Here is a 21,951-nt window from a genome sequence, read left to right on the forward strand (position 1 = left end):
CCCTTGAAGATAATTTGAAGTATGCTCTTATATATTTGTGCATTGTCCCTTACTAATTTTTGTCCATTTGCTGCACAGCACTGTAGATGCTGGTTTACACCAAAAATAGGCACAAGATGCCGGAGTAACTCAGCGGGACAAGTATCATCCCTGGAGAGAAGGAATGGGTGACGTTTCGGGTCGAGACCCTTCTTGCTACACAACACTATTGCCTTGTTTAGTTCTCTTTAGCGTTCAGAATTCCCTCTCTTCCCCCACTCCTACCTCCAGCTACCCCATAAGGACCCCCCTCTTTATTCATTACTCTCCCTTCAATCGTTGAGCCATGCATTCTCGGATCTCATTTAATCCTTGCTGGTTAACTGGCTCACATAGTAAAGCAGAGGCTGTTACAATTTTTGTTCAGCATTTTAATGTGGACCCTGGCTGCTTCTGTGCTCTCAGCAGAACTACGTGCTTTGTCCATAATGGTTATGTAAGTTCAATTCATCTTGCATGACCTTCACTGTAATTTGGCAGCTGGTACTGCCACTTCCATAAAATATTTATTAATGCCATCAATCATACTTTTAATTTGGAAGTTGAGACTGCCATTGGTTTTCATCCACGTGGACCATCACAACTGGAATCCCCCCTCCTGCTCCGTCCCCCCCTCCATTTCTGAAGAGAGGCCTTTACCCCAGCAGTGGGGAGGTGACACGATAGGGGCGGCACGGTGGCGCAGAGGTAGAGTTGCTGGCTCACAGCGCCAGAGACCCGGGTTCGATTCCGACTATGGGTGCTGTCTGTACTAATTTAGACGTGTTCTCCCTGTGACCGGGTCTGGGCTGAATGCGGGGATCGCTGGTCGGCCCGGACCCGGTGGGCCGAAGGGCCTGTTTCCACACCTTATCTCTAAACCAAAGTAAACGACTTAATTCTGCGCTCGGTCCGCGTTGGCCAAACTGATCTCCCGGTGGCCGAGCACTTCAACTCCCCCTCCCATTCCCAGTCTGATCTTTCTGTCATGGGCCTCCTCCAGTGCCATAGTGAGGCCCACCGGAAATTGGAGGAACAGCACCTCATATTTCGCCTGGGCAGCTTGCAGCCCAGTGGTATGAACATTGACTTCTCCAACTTTAGATAGTTCCTCTGTCCCTCTCTTCCCCTCCCCCTTCCCAGATCTCCCTCTATCTTCCTGTCTCCACCTATATCCTTCCTTTGTCTCCCCCCCCCCGACATCAGTCTGAAGAAGGGTCTCGACCCAAAACGTCACCCATTTTTTCCCTCCTGAGATGCTGCCTGACCCGCTGAGTTACTCCAGCATTTTGTGAAATAAATACCTTCGATTTGTACCAGCATCTGCAGTTATTTTCTTATAATTCTATCACTGTTGCCCTAATCCTACAAGTCCCTTGCTAACCAAACTCCATGCTCCGTAGGTGTTGCCTTTGGGGGCGCCGTGCTAAAACCATCCAAGAACAGGTGCAAAAGTCAACAGTGCCTCCATTTAATGATTGCATCCACTGCTGGAGACAGACAACACGTTTTGCAATAACCATTATGATTATCATTTTACCTTGTGCAACCTTCATGCAGCGTCATCTGGCACTCGATGGCCGGCGCTGTCTCTTCCATTAAATATATACAAACGTTGTCATAAATCATACTTCAATTCCCATACTCCCACACTCCACGGTGGCGCAGCGGTAAAGTTGCTGCCTTACAGTGAATGCAGCACCGGAGATCCGGGTTCGATCCCGACCATGGGGGCTGTCTGTACGGAGTTTGTACGTTCTCCCCGTGACCTGGCTTGGTAAATGTAAAAATTGTCCCTAGTGGATAGAGGATGGTGTTAATGTGCGGGGATCGCCGGTCGGCGTGGACCCGGTGGGCCGATGGGCCTGTTTCCAAGCTGCATCTGTAAAACTAAACTAAACAACTAAACATACAGATTTGTTGGCTAATTTGCTTTGGTAATTCAGTAATTGTAAAATTGTCCCTAGTGTGTAGGATAGTGCAAGTGCATGGGGTGATCGCTGGTCGGCGCGGGCTGAAGGGCCTGTATACACGTTGTATGTCTAAACTAAACTAAGTTGTTTGTATAGTTTAGTTTGATTGATTGTCACGTGTACCGAGGTGAACAATGATAAGCTTTTGTTGCGTGCTAACCAATCAGCGGAAAGACAACGTATGATTACAATCGAGGCATTCGCTATGTACAGATATATGATAAAGGGAATAACGTTTAATGCAAGATAAAGCCAGTAATGTCCAATCAAAGATAGTCCGAGGGTCTCCAATGAGGTACAGATCTGAGATGAGGTTAAGAAAAAGAAAATAGGGGCAGAGGGAGGCCATTTGGCAAGAAGAGCATAGTTAAAGTAAGATAGGGCCAGAGATTTAAAAGAGTCGAGCAATAATCATGCGTGATTGAAGATCCCCCCCCCCCCCCCCCGTGACCAGTACACAAAGAGCTGCCTGGGTTGGGCGCCATCTTGAAACTACGGTCAGTTTGTATATTTGATTGGTATTATGTCCAATTGATCACCTGCAATTTAAACCAGGCTTGGCTTCATTGTAAAGTGATTTTATCAAATTCTATTTGTGACTGTTATTGTACCGTATTCTACAATGTGATACAGATTGAAATGAAGGAAGTCTGCTCTGGTTATACATGAACCAAAGCTCCATGTCCACCCCACAAAACTCTCCACTGTCAATACATCCCTGTTGTGCATAGCACAGTCCTGCACATGTTGGTGACTGGAAAATAATACACAATATTAATTCCAGCTCTATTGCTTATTGTGAAATTTCTGTTTCAGCTTCTGGTTAGCAAAATATGAAAATAGTGACCTCTTAGCTGCTAATGTTTGCCACTTGTAAAATTAACACTCAGAAACCTGCCCCCGAGTCATAGCCGTAGATAGTCCTTGCTTCAACTACCTCCTCTGGCAGCTTATTCCTTTGTGTGAAAAAGTGACCCCTCAGATCCCTATTAAATAATTTTCCCTTCACCGTAAACCTATGCCCTCTGGTCCTCGATTCATCTACTCTGGGCAAGAGGCTCTGTGCGTCTACCCGATCTATTCCTCTCATGATTTTATACACCTCTATAAGATCACCCCTCATCCTCCTGTGCTCCAAGGAATAGAGTTCCAGCCTACTCAACCTCTCCCAATAGATCACACCCTCTGGTCCTGGCAACAACCTTGTAAACCTCATTGAAACTTACAGAATAATGAAAGGCATAGATAGAGTGGACGTGGAAAGGATGTTTCCACTGGTGGGAGAGTCTAGGACCAGAGGTCACAGCCTCAGAATTAAAGGGTGCGCTTTTAGAAAGGAGGTGAGGAGGAACTTCTTTATTGAAAGGATAGTAAATCTGTGGATCTCATTACCACAGAGGGCTGTGGAGGCCAAGTCAGTGGATATTTTTAAGGCGGAGATTGACAAATTCTTGATTAGAACGGTCGTCAATGGTTATGGGAAGAAGGCTGGAAAATGGGAGAAGGGGGCAGAGATCAGCCATGATTGAATGACGGAGTGGACGCGATGGGCCGAATGGCGTAATTCTACTCCTATAACTTGTGAACAGCTTTTACTGGCCTCTGTCATAATCCCACATTTTCTCGCAGTGGAAACTGAATGGTGGGGTTCTCCTCTGATTGAGCGTGGACTTTCCTCACCATTGCAGGTGGACACAGAATGCTGGAGTAACTCAGCGGGTCAGGCAGCATCTCTGGAGTGAAGGAACGAGTGACGTTTCAGGTCGAGACCCATCTTCAGATTTCCTCACCATTGCCTTCCAATGCAGGACCCAAACCCCTAAGAGGTTTCTTTGCCTGTTTTTATAAGCGTATCTTATTACTAATAAGTAATTTACTTATCTTTCCTTCTGCGCAAATCGCAAAGTTCTTGCGCTTTGCGCAGAAGGGAAGATCAGTAAATTAATCATCATGTACAAAGGTCCAACTTTCTGTAAGGACAAGGTGGGGGGGGGGGGGGAAACAACAACAGCATGCATAGATAATAAATGGCAACAAATTTGAATCATGTTCCTTTGCATTCACACCGCAGCAGATATGCAGCATTGATTTCTGATACACTAAATTTCCAGAAGAAATTCAGGAATTATAGGAGGTGGGGCTAGTGTAGCTGGGACATGTTGGCCGGTGTGGGCAAGTTAGGCCGAAGGGCCTGTTTCCACACTCTATGACACTGATAGCCACACAATGGTGGATATATCGACCATTGTATTATGCACATCAGAAAGACTGATTGATCCCTGCCTTACTGGTTCATTAGATGTTTTCAAGAGAGCGTTAGATTTTGCTCTTAGGGCTAACGGAACCAAGGGATATGGGGAGAAAGCAGGAATGGGGTACTGATTTTAGATGATCAGCCATGATCATATTGAATGCCGGTGCTGGCTCGAAGGGCCGAATGGCCTACTCCTGCACCTATTTTCTATGGTTCTACAAGGAAATTGGCCCCTCCCAAATGGTGGCACGGTGGCACAGCGGTAGAGTTGCTGCCTTACAGTGAATGCAGCGCCGGTGACTCATGTTCGATCCTGACTACGGGCGCTGTCTGTACGGAGTTTGTACGTTCTCCCCGTGACCTGCGTGGGTTTTCTCCAAGATCTTCGGTTTCCTCCCACACTCCAAAGACGTACAGGTTTGTAGGTTAATTGGCTGGGCAAATGTTTTTAAAAAATCGTCGCTAGTGGGTGTAGGATAGTGTTAATGTGCGGGGATCGCTGGGCGGCGCGGACCCGGTGGGCCGAAGGGCCTGTTTCTGCGCTGTATCTCTAAATCTAAAAATCTAAATTAGACAGGGTGAGATAAGTGACAGGGTGATTTACAGTTTTCCAATATGGTGGCGAATTGAGATGAAGTAACAAAGGTTAAAGTTTAAGTTAACATTTCTTCTCCTAAATATACATTACAAAGGAAACATTAAAACTTTTTTTTATATAATTCCACCGCAGTTAATTTTAACAGCAGTAGAAATTTTTAGCAGGAACAGCAGCAGCAGCTAATGTGAACAGAAGGAATGTTCACAATTCCACCATGGGGGCGGTCACGATGGCACAGCTGTATAGTTGCAGAGTGACAGCGCTTACAGCGCCAGATACCCGGGGTCAAACCCGACTACGGGTGCTTGTCCGTACGGAGTTTGCACGTTCTCCCCGTGACCGCATGGGTTTTCTCCGAGATCTTCGGTTTCCTCCCACACTCCAAAGACGTACACGTTTTTTGTAGGTTAATTGGCCTGGTATAAGTGTAAATTGTCCCTAGTGTAGGACAGCGTTAATGTGCGGGGATCGCTTGTTGGTGCGGACTTGGTGGGTTGCTGTATCTCTAAACGAAACAAAAAATTATTGCATAAGTCACACTGTTAACATTGTCATAGCATTACAAAGGCCCTTCGGCCCACCGAGACCATGCCGACCAACGATCCCCGCACACTAACGCTATCCCACACACACCAGGGATAATTTACAATTATACCAAGCCAATTAACCTACGAACCTGTACGTCTTTGGAGTGTGTGAGGAATCCAGAGAAAACCCACGCAGGTCACAGGGAGAACGTACAAACTCCGTATGGACAGCACCCGTAGTCAGGATCGAACCCGGGTCTCTGGCGCTGTGAGGCAGGAACTCTACCGCTGCGCCACCGTGCCCTGCGCCCCACATATTGAGGATTTGTTTCTGAGGTGACTTGTGGCTAGTGTGAATCTCACAGACTCTGCAATACATGATCAAGCAAGGTTTGACTGGGCAAGAAGGTTGTGTAGATGGTGAGGTGGTGTACCTCATCTGCCATTTATGCCAGAATCCCAATAAATAGATTCAAGGTTCTCGAAGTGTCTTGAAAGCTCCTCCATTTTGAGTGGTCATGGGCCAGGGCTGCTGACGAGTGTAAGTGAGGATGTTATCTGTTATGAAAGTACATTTTGTAATTGTACAGTTCAGTCAGCAAGCCAATCCAAGGTGCTAGAAAACAGGAAGGAGCAGCGAAAGAATGAGTATGAAGAAGTGACCAGATCAGAAAAGTCACCTATCCATGTCCTCCAGCGATACTGCCTAACCCGCTGAGTTACTCCATCGCTCTGTTTCCTTTTGTGTAAACTAGCATCTGCAGTTCTTGTTTCTACATGAATAAGTATATTAGGGCGGCACGGTGGCGCAGCGGTAGAGTTGCTGCCTTTCAGCGCCATCACAACGAGTGGTGATAATAATAATATATTCCTTTATTCGTCCAACACCGGGGAAATTTACAGTATTACAGCAGCAAAGTGGATAGCAAGAGAGCAAGAGATCATTCATTATAAATAAAAGATACATAAATTGTCATCATTTTTCTGTGTATTCCTTAGCTGTTCTGGTTGACTGGTCTGCTGGGAGCAGTGCTGGTTGTGCAGTCTCACAGCAGCGGGAAGGAAGGACCTCCTATATCTCTCCTTCACGCACTTGGGGTGAAAGAGTCTGTCACTGAAGGAGCTACTCAGTGCAGTGACAGTGTCCTGCATGGGGTGGGAGTCGTTGTCCAGCAGCGATGTTAGCTTTGCCATCATCCTCCTCTCTCCCACCACCTGCACTGAGTCGAGGGGGCAACCCAGGACAGAGCTGGCCTTCCTGACCAGCTTGTCGAGTCTCTTCCCCTCCACCGCTGAGATGCTGCTGCTCCAGCAGACCACTCCATAGAAAATGGCCGATGCAACCACCGTGTTGTAGAAGGTCCTTAGGAGTGCCCCCTGCACTCCAAAGGACCTGAGTCTCCTTAGCAGATAAAGTCTGCTCTGGCCCTTTCTGTATAGCGCATCGGTGTTTTCAGTCCAGTCCAGTTTATTGTTGAGGTGGACCCCCAGGTACTTATAAGAACCCACCCTCTCGATGTCCATTCCCTGGATGTTCACCGGTGTCGGGGGGACCTGGCTGCGCCTGCGGAAATCTACCACCATCTCCCTGGTTTTCCCCGCGTTGATCCGGAGGCGGTTCCGCTGGCACCAGTCCACAAACTCCGTGATCAGTTCTCTGTACTCCCTGTCCTTGTCGACCGTGATGAGGCCGACGATGGCAGAGTCGTCAGAGAACTTCTGTAGATAGGAGTCTGCAGAGCTGTGCCTGAAGTCCGCAGTGTACAGGGTGAACAAGAATGGCGCTAGCACTGTTCCTTGCGGAACCCCAGTGCTGCAGACCATCCTGTCCGAGACCAGGTCCTTTGTCCTCACACACTGGTCGGTTGGTGAGGTAGTCCAGAATCCAGGATGTGAGGTGGTGATCCACTCCTGTGCGCTCCAGCTTGCCCCCCAAAAGCCCAGGCTGGATGGTCTTGAATACACTGAAGAAATCAAAGAACATGAAGTCTGTATGATCTCTGGTTTCCTCTCACACTCCAAAGACATAAGGGTTAGTAGATTGTGTAGGACATTCCTTCTCTCCAGATATGCTACCTGTCCCGCTGAGTTACTCCAGCATTTTGATGATCCTTTGATTCCATTTTCTAGTACTTGATCAAAATGTCCTCTGTGTTGTAACCATTCTAGATCCCATGGTGTGATTTGAAGCAAAATAAACTGCTTAAATTGCTCAGTAGCTTATTTAAATTGCGTGTGGCTTATTTAAATTTCTATTGATTTAATTTCTGGGATTTTTAAGGTGTTCCTAATTGGTTTTGGTTTGAAGTTACTTCGGTCTGTTCAAGTTGAAAGACCTTGGATAATAATTAGTCATCGCAGGGCTTGCTGACTGCCAGAATGCATTATGTGAGACGTGGTCTTCTGCTTTGACCTGCTCAGCTTCGGGGAAGGCTGGGATGGTCATCTTAATCGTCTCTGTACTCAGTCAGTGCGGGCAATGAGTTCGGGCATTGGGACAGGTTTGAATACTCTGCTGTGGAAGAGTTCTCTGCATTCTACCGGTGTTGTTTTTTTTTCTCGTAGGAACTTGATGAAATCCGCAAGACTAGAATGAAGAATTTCCGTAATATCCTAGTGGATGACACAAATGTATTCTATTGGCAAGGACTTATTGTTCCTGTAAGTAGACTGCAGACTGAAGAATTCGCCGTGATACGCTTTTGTAGCTGATAGTTGTACAATTCTCTGTGATTTCAAATTTTTATTCACTGTTTAAAGCTCAGCGCAGTTTGACGTCGAAAAGAAGGTAAAAAAGACCGTGCAATTATTTGGTGCTAATTTAAAAAAATCAGTTGTGTACTCACTTCCCTAACGAGTGTCACGTTTGATCTTGAAACAGCTTCTGTGGAGATAACCATACCATCATTAAGATTGCCCTTTTCCACCATAACATTCATTTCTAGAAGATAGACACAAAATGCTGGAGTAACTCAGCGGGACAGGCAGCGTCTCTGGTGACGTTTGAGATCGAGACCCTTCTTCAGGATCTGTCTATCCCGCTGAGTTACTCCAGCAATTTGTGTCTACGGTGTAAACCAGCGTCTGCAGTTCCTCACATATTCTTTTCTAGCCCCGGCTAATCTCATCACATCTTAAAATTGGACTGTTCCAACACACTTCGGTACTGCCACTTTAGAATTGAAAAGATAAGGGGAGTGCACAGAGGCAAGATTTAATAGGAACCCAAGGAACATGTTTTTTTAAATTCAGAGGGCAATGGGTATATGGAACGAGTAGCCAGAAGAGATAGTTGAGGTTAATGCCATAACAACATTTAATAGGTACATGGATAGAAAAGGTTTAGAGGGATATGGGGCAAATGCAAGCAGGCGGGACTAGCTGAGGTGGGGCATGGTGGTCAGCCTGGACTGGTTAGGCTGAAGGGCCTGTTTCCGTGCAGTATGAATCTGGCTTCATGACCCCTCAATTTGCCTTTCCTATGTTTGTCATTAAAAACCGCTTTTGTCCAACTTGCAAAAATGCTATTTACTTTAGCCCCTTTGCATTTCCAGCACTAATATTCTTTATTACCATTGCATGTCCAGTACTAATATTCTTTCCTATGTTTCAAATCAACATTGGCTTTTCCCGTAGATAATATCCTTCAATATTATATCTCCCAGACATAATACCATTTGACCTATAACTGCGCACGAGACGTGTTTCTCCAAATCTGATTTCTTGATTATCCCCAAAATAATTTGTTCTCCCTTTTGCTGACTGGATCTCCAACTGTCCCTTCTACCCTAAACCCCTCTACCTCATTTTATTCCTTTAAAGTGCACCTCGCAACTTATCTGTGGCATTTTAGAGTCTTTTAGATGGGCTTACTGTCTCCGACTACATTCTATCTTTGTCCCGCCCACTCCCCTGACATCAGTCTGAAGAATAGTGTAAGAAAATAACTGCAGATGCTGGTACAAATCGAAGGTATTTAGTTCACAAAATGCTGGAGTAACTCAGCAGGTCAGGCAGGATCTCAGGAGAGAAGGAATGGGTGACGTTTCGGGTCGAGACCCTTCTTCAGACTTCAGTCTGAAGAATGGTTGGCCCGACCCGAAACGTCACCCATTCCTTCTCTCCAGAGATGCTGCCAAACTGTTCCACTGAGATAGTCCAGCATTTTGTGTCTATCTTCGATTTAAACCAGCATCTGCAGTTCTTTCCTACACATAGACATGGAGGGATATGAACCACATGTAGGTACAGGTCACCTTAACTTGACATCATGCTCGACATGGGCACTGTTTGCTGTACTATTCTATGTTCTCTGTACCTTTCTTCAGGCTTTTGATGGTTTTCTATGAAGTAACGTATTTTTTTTGCTACATTAAATGTGCAGTGGCATGTTCAAGGGTTAGCATGACCTGACACTTCTGTTTAGATCATGAATACAATTGTTCTTATGAAAGATAGTCCTCAATTAATTTGGATTACTGTATTTGAATGAAGACATCGTTATATGTAATTTGGGACTTTATTCCTTGGAGTACAGGAGAATGATGAGTAATCTTATAGAGATGTACAAGATCATGAGAGGAATAGCTAGGGTAAATGCACAGTCTTTTACCCAGCGTAGGGGTATCAAGTACCAGAAGACATAGGTTTAAGGGGAGGTAGGTGGGGGGGGGGGAAAGATTTAATAGGAACCCAAGGAGCAACTTTTTTACACTTTTGGGGAGAAGGCAGGAGAATGGGGTTAGGAGGGAGAGATAGATCAGCCATGATTGAATGGCGGAGTAGACTTGATGGGCCAAATGGCCTAATTCTACTTCTATTCCTTATGATAAAGGGTAGGCTGGAGTAACTCAGCGGGATTGGCAGCATCTCTGGTTAGAAGGAATGGGTGATGTTTCGGGTCGAGACCCCTTATATGGAGCGAGCTGCCGGAGGAGGTAGTTGAGGCAGGTATTATCACAGCGTTTAAAAATACATTTGGACAGGTATATGGATAGGAAATGTTTAGAGGGATATGGGTGAACGCAGGCAGGTTGGACTAGCGTAGAGGGGCACATTGGTTGCCATGAGCAGATTGGACCAAAGATACTAGAGGAACAAGATGGACAACTCCGATGAAATCGCCTATACTGAAGTGTAGTACGCAAAGGAGCGAAATGTCCACCATTTTAGTGAGCAAAACTATGCCTCTCACAGTGTACTCAGTGTTTTGAGGGAACAGTACGTGTGATGATACCATTAAAATGAAGAATATATCTCATCTATTAATTCACATGTTTTTGTTATTTTTCATTTTAAATGTTTCTGCAAGTTTCTGCCTACTAAAATGGCGCCGTGACATACTACGGATTTTAGGGTCGAGTGGTCTATCTTGCTCCTCTAGTATCTTTCGATTGGGCCGAAGGACCTGTTTCCAGGCTGTATGACTCTGACTCGAATTGAAAAATGGATGCCTAGCAAAGTGCTGGGTACAACGTTGATAAAGAGTTGGAGAAAGGTTGCAGTAGTGTTATGTTACTGGGCGAGTAGCTATTCTTTTGCACCGTTGATGTAGCGATGAGTGCAGTTCTTATGAGGGCAGCCACAGAATTTAAACTCAATGCTAGTCTCTGTAACAGTATCCCGGAAAATAGGGGGTTTATGGGGCGGCACAGTGGTGCAGCTGGTAGAGTCACTACCTCACAATGCCAGCTGCTGTTTATATGGAGTTTGCATGTTCTACCTGTGACTACGTAGGTTTTATAGAAACATAAAGACGTAGAAAATAGGTGCAGGAGTTGGCCATTCGACCCTTCGAGCCAGCACCGCCGTTCAATATGATCATGGCTGATCATCCAAAATCAATACCCCGTTCCTGCTTTCTCCCCAAATCCCTTGATTCCGTTAGCCCCTAGAGCTAAATCTAAGTTTCTCTTGAAAACATCCAGTGAATTGGCCTCCACTGGCTTCCTTGGCAGAGAATTCCACATATTCACAATTCTCTGAGTGAAAAAGTTTTTCCTCATCTCAGTCCTAAATGGCCTGCCCCTTATTCTTAAACTGTGACCCCTGGTTCTGGACTCCCCCAACATGGGGAACATTTTTCCTGCATCCAGCCTGTCCAATCCTTTAAGAATTTTATATGTTTCTATGAGATCCCTTCTCATCCTTCTAAATTCCAGTGAATATAAGCCCAGTTGACCCATTCTTTCCTCATATGGCAGTCCTGCCATCCCGGGAATTAACCTGGTGAGCCTACGCTGCACTGCCTCAATAGCAATTTCCTCTGGATGCTGTGGTTTCCCTCAAATCGCCAAGGTCTGTGGGTTGGTTGGTTAATTGGCCACTGCAAATTGTCCCCAGTCTGTTGGTGAGTGGTAGAATCTGGGGCAACTTGATGAGAGGTGGGTGGGAAGAATAAAAAATGGGATTAATGTGGGATGAGTGTAAATAGGTGGTTGGAAGTGAGTGAGGGCTTGCAGAGCCAAAGGCCCATTTCCGTGCAGCAGAAATGACTCTTAGTTGGAAGAGTTGGAACTTCATGAAAAAGGTGACGCATTATCCTGTCACCACGGCTTATCGTAGATGATTGCAGTCCTTATTCAGCTCTGTAACGTTGCACTTGCTGCTTATTAATCCATTGTTCACTTGTACAATGATGTGTTGTAACTCTGCAAGTCGTTCTTTTGGTTTATGTGTTGGATACGACGCCAGTTTCCATGTACTTTTGTTTTGGAGGAATGCACGCAGAAAAATATTCAGACACGGTAGGCCTTCTGTTACTGCCTTTGAAGAATCAACGTTGATTTAGACAATCCACAGCAGATACATGCTGGCGTCTCTCAGTTCCAGAACCCCAATTGGAACGTGCCAGAGACCCGGGTTCCATCCTGACTACGGGTGTTGTCTGCACAGAGTTTGTACGTTCATCCTGTGACCGTGTGGGTCAGAGCTTAGAGATACAGCGCGGAAACAGGCCCTTCGGCCCACGGAGTCCGCGCCGACCAGCGATCACCCCGTACACCAGCACTATCCTATGCACTGGGGACGATTTACCATTTTATAGAAGCCAATGAACCTACAAACATGCATGTGTTTGGAGCATGGGAGGAAACCTGGAGACCAGTGTAGACCAACTGGCTGGTGTTTTTGTGGACATCCTCAACCCCTCACTTCTGAGGTCACTCCCCTCCGTGGAGCTGTCGGCGACGAAAGCTACTTACTGAGCGTGCAGGGAGGAGGAGGAAGCGCACTGGGAGAGTGGGGAGAAGCGAGGAGAGGGGAGCCCCTGATTACGGGCAGACGGCTCCACTAACGGCATCCATCTTGTTTGTGCGAGTGAAGAGAGGCCATGCGTGCGCGGTGGTGACATCATACGCACAGCATTTTGGAAAATGTGTTTAGAAATGAAAGTTTTAAACTTTAAAATCTGTCTAACTTAAAAAATACCTGCTTAATACTGGTCCCAAGAAGCACAAAGTGACATTTTGCAATGGCTTAAGGACCGGTAGTACTCACATTCTGTGTGATGAAGTGATTTGAGAGGCTTTGTGAAGCTTATCAACTCCTGACTTCTTTAGTCAGAGGGTGGAACTCATTGCCACAGAAGGCTGTGGAGGCCAAGTCAATGGATATTTTTAAGGCAGAGATAGATAGATTCTTGATTAGTGCGGGTATCAGGGGTTATGTGGGGAAGATAGATCAGCCATGGTTGAATGGCGGAGTAGACTTGATGGGCCTAATGGCCTAATTCTGCTCGTATCACTCATGAACTGCCTTGTAAGGACCTGGACTCTCTACAATACGCCTGTCACCACAATACATCATTGGGGAAGGTGATCTTGCTGGCTCTCCACTCTACATTAAACCCCGTGGACAATGAGAACATGTATGTCAGGCTGTTGTTCATCAACGACATCATGGTATTCAATGATCTTTAAACTTATCATCAAACTCAAGGAATTGAGTCTCTACTCATTTCTGTGCAAATGGATCGTCATCGTCAGACTTCAGTCAGTGTGAATGTAGAAACAAGGAACTACAGTTTTTGGTTGATACCAAAGATAGACACAAAGTACTGGAGTAACTCTGCGGGTCAGGCAGCAACTCTGGGGGAAAAGGGATGGGTGACATTTTGGGTAGAGACCCTTGTTCAGTCTGAAGAAGGGTCCCGACCCGAAACGTCACCCATCTTTTTTCGCTCAGTCCGCCTTAACCAACCTGATCTCCCGATGGCTGAGCACTTCAACTCCCCCTCCCACTCCCAGTCTGACCTTTCTGTCATGGGCCTCCTCCAGTGCCATAGTGAGGTCCACCGGACATTGGAGGAACAGCACCTCATATTTCGCTTGGGCAACTTACAGCCCAGTAGTATGAACATTGACTTCTCCAACTTTAGATAGGTCCTCTGTCCCACTCTTCCCCTCCGCCTTCCCAGTTCTCCCACTGTCTCCTGTCTCCACCTATATCCTTTCTTTGTCCCGCCCCCCTGACATCAATCTGAAGAAGGGTCTTGACCCGAAACGTCACCCATTCCCTCTCTCCTAGATGCTGCCTGACCCGCTGAGTTACTCCAGCATTCTGTGATACACTGAGTTACTCCAGTACTTTGTGTCTATCTTCAGTCAGTGTGAATTGGTGACAACACTTCTTCCTGGATGCCCATCTGCACAGGAGCACCTCTGCTCACTCTCCTCACTCTACTCTCTCTACTCTCTCTACTCTCTCTCTATCAAAGATACTAGAGGAGCAAGATGACCCACTCCATCTAAATTCACCTATACTGAAGTGTAGTACGCAAAGGAGCGTAACGTCCGCCATTTTAGTAATCAAAACCCGCCGTTCGCTCTGCCTCTCGCAGTGTACTCAGTGTTTTGGGGGCACAGTATGTGTGATGATACCATAAAAATGCAGAATATATCTCATCTATCAATTCACAGATTTTTATTATTTTTCTTTAAAAATGTTTCTGCAAGTTTCTGCCTGCTAAACTGTGGCCGTGACGTACTACGGTTTTTAGGGTCGAGTGGTCTATCGTGCTCTGCTCTATTATCTTTGCTCTCTATACCCACGTAGCCAGTCGCAGGTCCGACGCCATCTTCAAATGTTACCACCGTAGTTGGATGAATGAAGGGTAGCAGTGAGTCAGAGTACAGGAATCATCTGAATGGTGTCAGAACTGAAGACCAGTCTCGACCCGAACGTCACCCGTTCCTTTTCTCCACCGATGCTGCTTGAGTTACTCCAGCATTTTGTGTCTATCCTGGGCGCAAACCAGCACCTGCACTTCCTACCTACACGTTAAATGAGAGCAGTAGCTGATTGTCGACTTAAAGAAGGAACTGCCATGGATCCATGATACTGTCTTCATTGATGGGGTGGAGGTGTAGAGAGTCAAGAGCTTCAAATTGTCCCTGGGCGTGCATATCTCTGAAGATCTGTCCTGGGCCTAGCACATTGATGCAATCGCAAAGAAAGCTCATCACCGCCTCTACTTCCTGAAAAGTACTGGCCTCCACACTATCGAAGGGATCTACAGGAAACGTTGCCTCAAGCAGACCGCTAATATCGTCAGAGACGCACACCACCCTGTTAATACAGACTCTCTCACTTTTTAGTTTCGTTTCTGTGAAACCTCAGAAACTTGGCAATGATGTGAAAACAACGGGTTTTTTCCAGAAACGTTGAGTAATTTTCGCAAAGATTTGTCGAAATCTACTGAACAGTGATTGTTGAAATCAACTCCAGTGATTGTAATCGTCCCTGACTGCACATGGAATTGGAATGTAGCAGTAAAGTTATTCCAGTGTATTTAAAAAGGAAGAATTTAATATGAACATAGAACAGTACAGCATAAGAACAGGCCCTTCAGCCCACAACGTGTGAAGGTCCAGAGGAAGTTTATCCAGAGGAGAGTGATCCCAGGAATGATTGGGTTAGCTCATTTAGGCACTGGACCTGTACTCGCTGGAGTTTAGAAGGCTGAGGGGGAGCCTCATTGCAACTTACCGAATAATGAAAGGCCAGGATAGAGTGGATGTGGAGAGGATGTTTCCACTAGTGGGAGAGTCTAGGAGTTGAGGCCATGTCCTCAGAATAAAAGGATGTGCCTTTAGAAAGGAGATGAGGAGGAGTTTCTTTAGGCCAAGTCAATGAATATTTTCGGGCAGAGATTGACAGATTGTTGATCAGTACGGGTGTCAGGGGTTATGGGGAGAAACCAGGAGAGTGGGGTTGAGGTAGAAATATTGATCAGCCACGATTGAATGGGGGAGTAGACGATAGGCCGAATGGTCTAATTCTGCTCCAAGAACCTATGATCATGATGGCTTCACTTATCTGCCTGCACATAACCCATATCCCTCCATTCCCTGCATATCCATAGGCTTATCCGGAAGTCTTTTAAAGGCCACTAACGTACCTGCTGCAGCCACCACCTCTGAATGAACTGAATAAATAATACTTGAATGAACAAAGTGGTGAAACAGTTTAGGGCCTGGTGCCTTGAGTGAATTCTCTTGATTCTAGGTATCACAAAATGCTGGAGTAACTCAGCAGGTCAGGCAGCATCTAGGTGAGAAGGAATGGGTGACTCCAGTAAGATGGTTGACAACAGAATGAGCTAACCAGGCAGGCCGTTTAACACATTGTTCCACAAGCATTCAAGTAAACTGCATGCTCTCTGGATATCCATTCAGGAGTTTTGAAACAGAACCATCCCCATAGGTTCCCTCTCCCACTTCAGTCTGACCTTTCTGTCATGGTCCTCCTCCAGTGCCATAGTGAGGCCCACCGGAAATTGGAGGTACAGCACCTCATATTTTGCCTGGGCAGCTTGCAGCCCAGCGGTATGAATATTGACTTCTCTAACTTTAGATAGTTCCTCTGTCCCTCTCTTCCCCTCCCCCTTCCCAGTTCTCCCTCTATCTTCCTGCCTCCACCTACATCCTTCCTTTGCCCCCCCCCCCCCCCCCCCCCGACATCAGTCTGAACACCTCCTCTCCATCTTCTAGATATATTGCCAGTATTTTTCATGGGTAAAATATGTTGTTTTCTGAAAGGATGCAACAAAAATCTGCGATTGGAAAGCACTTGTAAAAGGGAAGGGAAAAATCCTTGCATTGTAGTCGACAAATTTACTTTAGCCTTACGTTTCGTACTAAGCATGCAAACAGTATATTTTACTTAAGCCAGCAGTTATTCATTGTTATTCTTCAGAGTTTTACTATTCCTTGTACGCTGATTTGGTTGTCGTGTGTTTCTAAAGTATTCATAACTAAAATTTCATAAGTTTCCACACCTTACCCTTCCATACCCTTGTGTCCCTCTCTCCTGGTTCTCAGTCTGAAGAATGGTCTTGACCCGAAACGTCATCTTTTCCTTCTATCCAGAGATGCTGCCTGTCCCACTGAGTTACTCCAGCATTTTGTGTCTATCATCATCATCATATATATACAGCCGGAAACAGGCCTTTTCGGCCCACCAAGTCCGTGCCGCCCAGCGATCCCCGTACATTAACACTATCCTACACCCACTAGGGACAATTTTTACATTTACCCAGCCAATTAACCTACATACCTGTACGTCTTTGGAGTGTGGGAGGAAACCGAAGATCTCGGAGAAAACCCACGCAGGTCACGGGGAGAACGTACAAACTCCTTACAGTGCAGCACCCGTAGTCAGGATCGAACCTGAGTCTCCGGCGCTGCATTCGCTGTAAAGCAGCAACTCAAACTAAACATCAGCGATTGAAAATCTTTAAGAATAATTTCTCACTTTGTAAAGTCTGCTTGTAGGTTTTTAATTTATTCTGGAAGAATATTAAGTCCTTAGTTAAAGGACTTTTGAACTTTACAATGAGTTCAAATCAACTTGCAGCTCGTGTAAGTGAAACCATGCTTCTTTTAATTTAAACTTCCCTTTTAGTTTTCATTTTCAACAGAACCTATGGAGATGGTTCTGTTTCAAAACTCCTGAGTGGATAACCAGAGAGCATGCAGTTTACTAGAATGCCTGTGGAACAATGCCATAAACAGCCTGCCTGATTAGCTCATTCTGTTGTCAACCATCTTACTGGAATTCTGAGCCGAGATTATTCCGAGTAAATATTTTAGGTTATTTTAGGTTTAGTTTAGAGAAACAGTTGGTTTGTTTCGTTTATTGTCACATATACCGAGCGAGGTACAATGAAAAGCTTTTGTTGCGTGCTAGCCAGCCAGTGGATAGACAATACGTGATTACAATCGAGCCTTCCACAGTGTATAAGATACATGATAAAGGTACATGATAAACGGGCCCTTCGGCCCACCGAGTCCATGCTGACCAATGATCACCCCATACACTAGTTCTATATTATTCCTAGTTTCTAATCCAACACACGAATGGTAATTTACAGAAGCCAATGAACCTACAAACCTGCACGTCTTTGGAGTGTGGCAGGAAACCGGAGCACCCGGAGACAACCAACACGGTCGCAGGGAGAACATACGGACTCCGTACAGACGGCACCTGTAGTCAGGATTGAACCCGGGTCTCTGGCAGCTGTGAGGCACCAACCTACGTCAAGGATACAGCTCTGGCTGCATCCGTGTCGTTCCTGCATTGGTTGAGATTTTGCAGTTGGTAGTGAAAGAACAGTAGGTGCCAGCTGTCTGAGTCAGTGTGGGATTTTGAGTGGAGGCTCAAATTAATCAGGCGTCTATTCCGGTACTAAACTCCCTTTGGGGCACTGTGGTATCTGCAGTTTATGACATGCAGTAAATCAGCCAAACAGATTGAAGAATCCTCACAGATGTATGCAGAATTCATTGCAGCAACTTGCAGTTATTGCACATTTGTGATCCCCAGCCTAGAGAGCAGTCCTGAGCTACCATCTCCCTCATTGGAGACCCTTGGACTATCTTTGATCGAACTTTATCTTACGCTAAACGTTATTCCCGTTATTCCCCTTATCATGTATCTGCACACTGTGGACGGCTCGATTGTAATCACATATATCGTCTTTCCGTTGACTGGTTGGCATGCAACAAATGGGCAGCACGGTGGCGCAGCGGTAGAGTTGCTGCCATGCAGCGCCGGAGACCCGGGTTCGATCCCGACTACAGGCGCTGTCTGTAAGGAGTTTGTACGTTCTCCCCGTGACCTGCGTGGGTTTTCTCCGAGATCTTCGGTTTCCTTCCACACTCCAAAGACGTGCAGGTTTGTAGGTTAATTGGCTTAGACAATCCCGGCACGGTCCCGGTGGGCCGAAAGGGCCTATTTCCGCTCTGTAGCTCTAAACGAAATGCTTTTCGCTGTACCTCGGTACACGTGATAACAAACTAAACTTTAAAAAAAGGGTATATCACAGATGAAGTGCAGTAAAGAATCACTAAGACAGCATTAAGAATGAGCTGGGAGATGGACACTAACGTAAACTTTTTAAGCTCTGTCGCATTAATTTTGTTTTGGAAAAATGAGATGCTTCAATGTTAGATTTAATTTTCAAAGAGGCTGTTTAACATTAAATATAATACCCAGCTAAAATTTAATACCAAATGCACCAGTTGTGGCTTGTGTCTTTAATAGAGAATTAGTTGATAAGAAACCAAGTTCACACCATTGTTTGTCTTCATAAGTTATAGGAGCAGAATTAGACCACTCGCCCATCACGTCTACTCTGCCATTCAATCACGGCTGATCTATCTTTCCCACTCAACCCCATTCTCCTGCCTTCTCCCCATAACTCCTAAGACACACGTACTGATCAAGAATCTGTCAATCTCCGGCTTAAAAATATCCACGGACTTGGCCTCCACAGCCTGCTGTGGCAAAGAATCCCACAGATTCACCGCCCTCTGACTGAAGAAATTCCTCCTCATCTGTCCAATGGTATGTCCTTTTATTCTGAGATTATGCCCTCTAGTCCTAGACTCTCCCACTAGTGGAAACATCCTCTCCACATCCACTCTATTCAGGCCTTTCACTGTTCGGTAAGTTCCAATTTGGTCCCCGCTCACCCTTCTAAACTCCAGCGAGTACAGTGCCATCAAATGCTCATCACATGTTAACCCACTCATTCCTGGGATCATTCTCGTAAACCTCCTCTAGACACACAAGTTATGGGCCGTAGGGCCTGTTCGTGTGCTATGTTTAAGTTAAGTTCTTCCTTTTTAAGTACACGAGAATGACTTTACTTCCACATTCCAATTCTCTCTGCAGTCAGGGACGATTGCAATCACTGGAGTCCAGTATGTTCAGTAGATTTCAACAAATCTTTGCTAAAATGATGCAATGTAATTTAAAATAGCCTTTGTTCTCACATCATTGCCAAGTTTCTGCAGTTTCGTAGAAACAAAAGCAAAAAAGTGAGATCGTTTGTATTAATAAAAAGTGTCTAAAATAAAGTGATAATTTTTCAACTTTTATTACACGTTACAACTTAAGCAAAGACGGCAGGTTGCATTAGGAAACCCATTTAAGAGCCAAGAGTGTTTAATTGTCATTTGTCATGAGCAATGTAATTCTGACATGCTGCGGCTTTGCAGGTTCATTGACTAAATATCACAACAATTAAATATACAATAATATCGATTAATAATCTGTAATACTGGGTAACCAGGCCATGGTAGTGCATTTATAGACAATAGACAATAGGTGCAGGAGGAGGCCATTCGGCCCTTCGAGCCAGCACCACCATTCAATGTGATCATGGCTGATCATTCTCAATCAGTACCCCGTTCCTGCCTTCTCCCCATACCCGCTGACTCCGCTATCCTTAAGAGCTCTATTTAGCTCTCTCTTGAATCCATTCAGAGAATTGGCCTCCACTGCCTTCTGAGGCAGAGAGTTCCACAGATTCACAACTCTGACTGAAAATGTTTTTCCTCATCTCAGTTCTAAATGGCCTACCCCTTATTCTTAAGCTGTGGCCCCTTGTTCTGGACTCCCCCAACATTGGGAACATGTTTCCTGCCTCTAACGTGTCCAACCCCTTAATAATCTTATATGTTTCGACAAGATCTCCTCTCATCCTTCTAAATTCCAGTGTATACAAGCCTAGTCGCTCCAGTCTTTCAACATATGATAGTCCCACCATTCCGGGAATTAACCTAGTAAACCTACGCTGCATGCCCTCAATAGCAAGAATATCCTTCCTCAAATTTGGAGACCAAAACTGCACACAGTACTCCAGGTGCGGTCTCACTCTGGCTTTGTACAACTGCAGAAGGACCTCTTTGCTCCTATACTCAACTCCTCTTGTTATGAAGGCCAACATTCCATTGGCTTTCTTCACTGCCTGCTGTACCTGCATGCTTCCTTTCAGTGACTGATGCACTAGGACACCCAGATCTCGTTGTACGTCCCCTGTTCCTAACTTGACACCATTCAGATAATACTCTGCCTTCCTATTCTTACCACCAAAGTAAGATTTGTAGTGCAAACAAAATCAAAGTCTATAGTAGGTTGTTGCTGAGGTAGGCTTGTGGTTAGGGTTTAGCAGGGTGGTTCAACAGCCTAATGGTTGCTGGGAAGAGCTGTCTTGAACCTGGAGATAGACACAAAATGCTGGAGTAACTCAGCGGGTCAGGCAGCATCTCGGGAGAGAAAGAATGGGTGACGTTTCGGGTCGCGACCCTTCTTTAGACTGATGTAGTTTTGGGTCGAGACCCTTCTTCAGACTGACCCACAATCCCAGTTTGAACCTGGAGGTGGTGGTTCTCAAGCTTTTGTATCTTGTTCCCAGTGGTCGCAGCGAGATGAGTGTGCGGCCAAGGTGGTGTGGGTCTCTGATGATGTTAGCTGTCTCCTTGAGGCAACGCTTCCTGTAGATCCCTTCGATGGTGGGGAGGTCAGTACCTCTGATGGACCAGGCAATGTCCACCACCTTCTGCAGCCACCTTAATTCCTGGGTATTCGAGTTACCGAACTAAGACTTGATGCAATCAGTCAGTATGCTGTCTACGTACTCAGTAGTTTGAGTGTTCGGCAACCTAGGGAATCTCCACAAACTTCTCAGGAAGTAGAGGCGGTGATGAGCTTACTTTGCGATGGCATCTATGTGCTGGGCCCTGGACAGATCTTCAGAGATATGCACGCAGAGATAGGAACAGTTTGAAGCCCTTGACTCTCTTCACCTCCACCCCGGCAATGAAGACAGTATAATGGATCCATGGCAGTTCCTTCTTTACATCAACAATCAGCTACTGCTCTCATTTAATGTGTAGGAAGGAACTGCAGGTGCTGGTTTACACCCAAGATAGACACAAAATGCTGGAGTAACTCAATGGGACTCTGGAGAGAAGGAATGGGTGACGTTCGGGTCGAGGCCCTTCTTCAGACTCGGTCTGAAGCTGAATCCATTCAGATGATTCCTGTACTCTGACTCACTGCTAGCCTTTATTCATCCACCGGCAGCCAATTTGAAGATGGCATCGGCCCTGCGTCTGGCCACGTGCTGGCTCCCCTCTCCAAAGCCAGGACATCCTTCCTCGGGTCTTTCAGTGCCCGAACCATTGTCGCAAATGCTTATCTGCCAATAACGTCTGTGCCTTTGCATTTAGATGTGGGCAATTGCTGGAACTTGCTCTGTGATTCACTACCTCATGGCAAGTACAGCTAACT

The 21,951-nt window shown here is 45.8% G+C and overlaps 1 protein-coding gene across 1 annotated transcript in view; it reads left to right on the forward strand.

The window, feature by feature from the left end:
- Positions 1–21,951, forward strand: part of LOC144605670 (ubiquitin-conjugating enzyme E2 L3) — a 42,093-nt gene that overhangs the window by 8,370 nt on the left and 11,772 nt on the right. The window contains exon 2 of the mRNA XM_078421151.1: positions 7,936–8,031. Coding sequence (XP_078277277.1) covers positions 7,936–8,031 — 96 coding nt within the window. The remainder of the gene's footprint in view (positions 1–7,935; positions 8,032–21,951) is intronic.

Source organism: Rhinoraja longicauda, chromosome 25 (genome assembly GCF_053455715.1).
Source record: "Rhinoraja longicauda isolate Sanriku21f chromosome 25, sRhiLon1.1, whole genome shotgun sequence".
Taxonomy (NCBI): Eukaryota; Metazoa; Chordata; class Chondrichthyes; order Rajiformes; family Arhynchobatidae; genus Rhinoraja; species Rhinoraja longicauda.